The following is a 6,372-nucleotide window of genomic DNA, read 5'->3' on the forward strand; positions in this document are numbered from 1 at the left end:
GTTTTCTTTGTTGAGCCTAGCGGTCGTTGGCCGGACAAATGTATTCTCCAAGCAGAGGTTGGTGGGGAAGATCTTGACCGTTTTATTATATGCCCAGTTCAGTTTCGTCGGCTAGCCTCACCAACGAAAAACGGGGCATAATATGATAAGTTTATTGCAAATGCCTGCCCGAAGGCTAAATTGCAAAAAGCATAGATAAAAGAGCAGAGTACACAATAGGCATAAAAGCGGCTAAACTAGATTATAAAACAAATTCTATAACTAGTGAAGGGTTTGACTTCTCTTTTGTAAGCAATGGAAGACGCAATGTCCCACCTTTTCTATAACTTGTGGGTTTTGGGTTGTTCAAAGAAGAACAGTATTTTCTTTGTCTGTAAGCTTAGAGAAATTCATAATAAAACGGTCACGATCTTCCCCCACCAACCTCTGCTTGGAGAGTAGGACAAATGTGCATTTAAAGGCACCCAGAGCCTTTCATGAGGCTTGAAAACTGGAAATTTTCTAGTTTCTGTAATGTTTATGAAATTGACATTCAATGCTACTGTTTACCACATTTGCGTGATAATTTCATATCAAAAGTGTCCAAAAGCGGCACAAAATAAGCTACACGGTGATCCCTTTAGGCTCACGCGCCGTGTGTACTCTATATATTAGACCGATCCTATAGCCCCTCCTACCTCCCTCAACCCGTAGAATTACAAATAGTTGACCGGCCGGGCATTTATTACAATAGCATCATTCGCACATGGACAAACAGACCTGTCCTTGGTGCTGAACATCATCCTCACATACACACACATTACAAAATAATGACATTAATCATATAGTATAGACGATGTCGAGCTAAATTGCCAAGTATTCTTTAAGGCTCTCCAATACAAATAGAACTTATAGATATTCATTTTTATTCCTGATATCTTTTCTCAACATTTTCCTATTCATAAGGATGTCCTTGTAGCTATAGCTCAATCGGGAGCAGCCTCACAGTTGAGCTCCTGGTTCCAATTAGCTACTAACTGGGAGACCCCGGTTCGAATCGGGGGGAAGGCATCCTGTTAAGAGCTGCATTCGTCGGGAGGCATTAAAGTAAAATGGGTGGCACGTGATAGAGGAGGTGCCTAGGGCACGTTAAAAGGCACTGCAATGTTCAGCGTTTTGTCTTGGACATATTGGAAAGCTGTAAATGTAATAATAATAATGTTTTTATTGGTCAAAAATTACCCGCAATGGCAGCCTTTCTAGCTAGCGCTGAATTGATGCAGGGCATTACAGGTTTCACACAATACACAACATATATAATCTTATCCACACTTGCATTTTGTGGCACCGTCGCAAGGGTCTGGGCGGCTGCCATTCGGCGCAATACGACTTTCCCCAACCGAAGTCAGGTACCCATTTACACCTGGGCGGAGTGAGGAAAGTCGTGTAAAGTGCCTTTCCCAAGGGCACAAGATCGGTGACATAACAGGATTCGAACTCGGGACCTCTTGGTTCTGAGTCGAACGCTCTGCCGTTGTGCCACACGACCCCACTAATGTAGCTTGGATGGCAGTCTTTTTTTTTACTCCGTAGCCTACGGAAGCGACCGAGAGAGCGTAGTAAGGCTAGAAAGCCCCAGGCTACATGAAATTCCCCTTTTGTTATATGTAATCGATTCTTTGTTCTGTGGAAATTTGGGTCGGTTATGTGGGCGGATCACGAGTCTACAAGTCACTTTTTGTCACAAGTCACTCTAAGCACTGTCGGTCGTTGACCGGGCATCTATTGTAATATTACATAATACACAGATGGGCAAACAGACCTGTCCTTGGTGCTGAACACCTTCCACACGAATACAGTATAAACGTTTTTCCAGTTAAATCTCATGTTCGAGTGTCGACTTTTTGTGTCAGTACATTTTAGTGACGTTAAAGAAGAGTTATGGATGTCACTCAAAACGTCCGGATGTAATCTCCGTATCTTATCCATTTTGATTTGTCTTTAAATATTGTTTACTTGTATGTCTAATCTTCATCAACGTAAATTTCCAATTATTTACAATAAGGCAAAGACAAATGGAGCTTATTGATATTCGTTTTCTTTTTTATTATCAGTTTTTCTCAATCCTGTCTCGTTCTTTTTCAAAATAAGTATATTGGAGCTCGTTCCCATGCCTAGGCCGCACCGTACACAGAATAACCGCCACTGAAGACGTGCTTCTCGTTCCCAGCCAACGAGGGGAAGAAGGCACAGACCGCGATGGACTCTTCCTTCGGAACGACGTGGTGTGGGTCGTTCTTGTCCATCACGAAGGTCGTCCCGTCTGGATGGAACTCCGCCTCCTCTTCTCCCTCTTCCCACACGTACTTCATGTTTCCTGCATAAGAAAATATTAAATGTGGATGACATAATGAGAAATAAAACCGTTCTCCAACAAACAAAAGAAATTTACTCATCGGAATTTTCGAATCACTTGGTCTTCTTCAGCTATTTGACTCAAACGCTGTGGACACGTGATTATTTTTACGCAGGTGTGACGTCAGCACTAGGTCAAAGGTTGTAGGAAGTCTGTACCGCCCCCCGTCAAAGGTTGTAGGAAGTCTGTACCGCCCCCCGTCCCGGTTAAGAGAAGGTTGGTGGGCCCTGTTGTAAATGACCTCCTTTACTCCTCTCGCAAAGTAGTCGTGTTCAGTGTCAGTAGTGTGGAGAACGGTTTATTTCTCAATGTGTAACTTACCAAGTCAGATGAACTTTCATGCTGATAAAAAGGTGATTATATAAGAACCTGCTAATCAATTTTGTACAGACAAACGTAACAACCACTCAAGGGACAGAGGGAGATGAGTGGTGAGAGGGGTGGTAGACAAGAGGGTCTTACATATAAATAGAATCAATATTGAACACGAAAAAAAGGCTTATAACTGCAGGTGGATGGCCGGCCAGGATTGACTGTACTTTATAGAAGAACTTTATAGAAGAACGTTATTGCACGACAATTGTACATGGTACAAAGTATGGCAAGAATTCATAAACATAAAACGAAGTAGAAGTATAGAATAAAACTTAAGATCTTAATTACTAATACAATACAATAAGGGATAGCATACGTTTTGATATAGTGTAACAGTTATAATCGAGTTGGTTTAATCATTAGCTTCGGTATTTTTTCTAATGTGAGAGCAGTCGTTTAGATATTTACCTGTTTTCGCATTGTGGGGATTGTTGCTTTTAACTATATACTCAAAACAGTCTGTAACATTGAGACTCTTCAAACTTGTACTTGTCTCGAGAAATGTGAATAACTTATTACGTAAAACATCATATCTAGAGCATTCCATGACAAATTTATATAAACTAGAATAATGCCAGAGCCTGTAGTAGTTTATTTTTCTGGCTAATGCATTACCTTTGATGAAGTAGGCGGCTTCTTTGTGATGTTTGTACCACATGGGAAACCTTTTCTCGGCATCGGCACGGACTGACGTGTTGTTCACTGTAATCGGGAACTTGTCGTCTCTTAGCAGGAATCTTCGGCTGTTTCCGCCTCCCCAGTGGACGTCCCGATCGGTTCCGATGATCTCCGAGAGTGACCGAACAACTACGCGGTCACACGAAGGGCTGTCGTCATTGCAGTACACACAGAAAAGGCGCATTCGGTCTTCTGAAGTCACTGTAATCTTTCAAACAAGAGATAAACCAAAATGTTAGGATAGAATCTACATGACTGTATACCACTGAGGTCACCCTAACTCTTCTCAATATGTGTGTTAGTTTTTTTTTGTATGCAGAGGTTTGGCGCATGAGGCTTTCGCTCCCTCATACATGGGGCCGTCGGCTTTACGTCACCATCCGAAATGACGAATGCAATCCCTTAGAATTCAAACATATCCGAATTGGGGCCGACCTTAGGATCGAACTCCGGGCCAGAGGGGGTGCGTTACCGCTTGCGCCACGGAGACATTTCAAGGCTAAGAGAAAAATACGCCCTAGAGGTCGCCACGTCTAGGTGGGGGGCTAACGCTGCTCTCATGACACAGTGAACAAGCTTTCCTTTGTTCAGTTATTCTCCTTAGAAGATTTTCGCAATAACGCCCCTGCACTTCCAGAGCAAACTCCTAGGGGGTCCAAACCTACACCAATTCCTCATTACATCACAAGCTATCTGCCACCCAAAAATCAAGACCATAGCACGTCAATGTAAAAAGATAGAAAAACGGAACTTCTGCTGCAGTACCAAGGTCACAAACCAGGGAGCCCAAAATCGACCTTGACCTTCGGCTTCCCAACACCTGCCCACATACCAAATATCATCGTAATCCATCAAGAGGCTCTTGAGTTATGCTGACTAGAGTAGTCCGGAAACACAAACAGACAAACAAACAAACAAACAGACACACACACAGACACACCCAAAACTATATCTCCATTTTTCATGGAGATAATAAACACGCTGTTGTACTAGGGGAGACTTATCAGTTACAATAATTGCCAGTAGTGCATGTAGCCCTATGGGGAAGTGAAGAAAAAGAAGGTGTCATTATCTCAGGAACATCAGACTACAATAACTTTTAATTAATACCCTCAAATGCTAACCTGCTATGTCAACTGTCATCAGATGCATTCCTGACAAATTCTATACGGCTAGTCTTCAGATAAACCCCCCCAATCAGAGCCCTTGGATAGGCCCTACAGGCTTCAGACACCCAGTTGAAGACCATCCCACTATATCATGGGGGTGCCAAAACCCACAAGGTAGAGACAGACCATTTATTTGAACTGATTCAGCAAATACAGAGTCTATCCTACCACAGCCACTCCTATACTGCCCAGATTTCACACAAAAATGCCACCAAAAAATTATTTTCAATGGTTTAAACCCTGTTTTTTTTTACACCGTGGAGTCTAGGCGCAGACGCTAATTGTATTGCGTCTCCCCTACTAAGTCAAAATATCTAACGGTACGGAATGCCAGACATTATGGTGATCACCTTGACGCTAACGGTGGACGAGAACGCCATGAAGACGTCCGGAGCGACTTCGAACTCTCTCCCGTCAACCAAACTGCATATTCCGCTACCGGATATACAATAGTACATGTGGTTACTGGTCCAACCTTCACCCCCGGACCAAAGTTCAGAGTCGCTCTGCTGGCCCCGAGTCGACGTCAGTACGATCTCGTACGCCGTGAAGCCCATTCCGTCCGACGGGGACACCAACTCTTTCCCCCGAAGGACGGGATTCAGTGGCACGGTGGCTATCGGTAAATCTACGGAGTGACGGACGATCATGGCGTCACAACGCTTTGAGCAGTCTATGGTAGTGACAATACCGCCTCGCAGCAATTAAAAAGGCGGTTTATAAACTCCTGCTTAAACCAGTTGAAACCAGTTTTCACGGCTCATGGGCTTTGCACTACGATGTACGGAGCAAGATCAGCATAAAACTACACTCAGTACAGACCTGATATTTCGACGGCTAGAATTACCATTAGAGAAAGTAATGACCCACATAGGGTTTAGTCTAAGGAGACATACAGTAATACCCGTAAACGATTCAAGTAATCATCCATTACTATAAATGCATTTAAGTTTGCGTGGTTTTTATTTCGCGCTAACATGGCTAAGGCGAAAATGGAGTGTTTGCGATGGTTTTAAGTTTGCGGCAGCGCTATAGTCAAATACTGCTTCAGTATTGGATAAAAATGTTCGCGGTGGTTTTAAGTTCGCGGTAAAACGGTCGCCGCGAAAACCGCGAACATAAAACCACTGCGAATATTTCAAGGCTGCATTTATAGTAATCTGAATAAGGCCATGTTGATTTGATTATATGGATGACATCCTCCCGGAACCCCAAAACTGATGCGAGCGTGCGAATAAAAAGAAGTTTAACAAAATAATTAAAACGTTGCCTTCATTATGAAATCTACGTAGCTAGGAAGGTTGAACTGTACACCCAGAGAATATACCGAAATATTGATTCTTCTTTTTTGTTCCTTTTTTTTAAATTTTGGCATTGATTTTGGTATTCTACGACATAAGTATCGTTTTCCAATATCTTTTTTGTCTTGGCGCCCAAGTTTAATCAAGGCAACAATGAATGAAGGCAACAATGGATTTTGGAAGGCAACAATGGATCTTGCCTAAATTCGTTGCGTCCATGCTTTTATTGCCATGCTTGCATTGTGCTGTCGACCTTCCCTATCCTGAAAAATGGCCATATTTCATCTATGCCCCAAAATTGCACAAAAAAATTGTATGTTTTGTTGCGTGTTATGTACATAATCACATTAATAGCTTTTATAATGAATTTATTGTACATGTTTAAAGAAAGTACAAGTTGCAATGCCAAGACCAGAATTTTTAAAAGTACTTGCGTGCCGCAACTTCAAAATTG

General features: G+C 42.5%; 1 protein-coding gene across 1 annotated transcript; it reads right to left on the reverse strand.

The window, feature by feature from the left end:
• Positions 1-1,186: 1,186 nt before the first annotated feature.
• LOC136441279 (L-ectoine synthase-like) lies at positions 1,187-5,361 on the reverse strand. The gene is made up of 3 exons (XM_066437475.1): positions 4,968-5,361; positions 3,386-3,656; positions 1,187-2,356 (listed from the first exon to the last, which is right to left on the reverse strand). The coding sequence occupies exons 1-3, from the start codon at positions 5,265-5,267 to the stop codon at positions 2,154-2,156; spliced, it is 774 nt and encodes a 257-aa protein (XP_066293572.1). The 5' UTR covers positions 5,268-5,361; the 3' UTR covers positions 1,187-2,153.
• Between the last annotated feature and the right edge of the window lie 1,011 nt (positions 5,362-6,372).

Source organism: Branchiostoma lanceolatum, chromosome 9 (assembly GCF_035083965.1).
Source record: "Branchiostoma lanceolatum isolate klBraLanc5 chromosome 9, klBraLanc5.hap2, whole genome shotgun sequence".
Taxonomy (NCBI): domain Eukaryota; kingdom Metazoa; phylum Chordata; class Leptocardii; order Amphioxiformes; family Branchiostomatidae; genus Branchiostoma; species Branchiostoma lanceolatum.

Excerpts from the sequence above, each read along its gene's own strand:
- LOC136441279 (XM_066437475.1), bottom strand. The coding sequence starts at position 5,267 with ATGATCGTCCGTCACTCCGTAGATTTACCGATAGCCACCGTGCCACTG. Across the intron at positions 3,657-4,967 it reads CGTCCACCGTTAGCGTCAAG|ATTACAGTGACTTCAGAAGA; the intron begins GTGATCACCATA and ends CTTGTTTGAAAG. Across the intron at positions 2,357-3,385 it reads AGCCGCCTACTTCATCAAAG|GAAACATGAAGTACGTGTGG; the intron begins GTAATGCATTAG and ends TTTCTTATGCAG.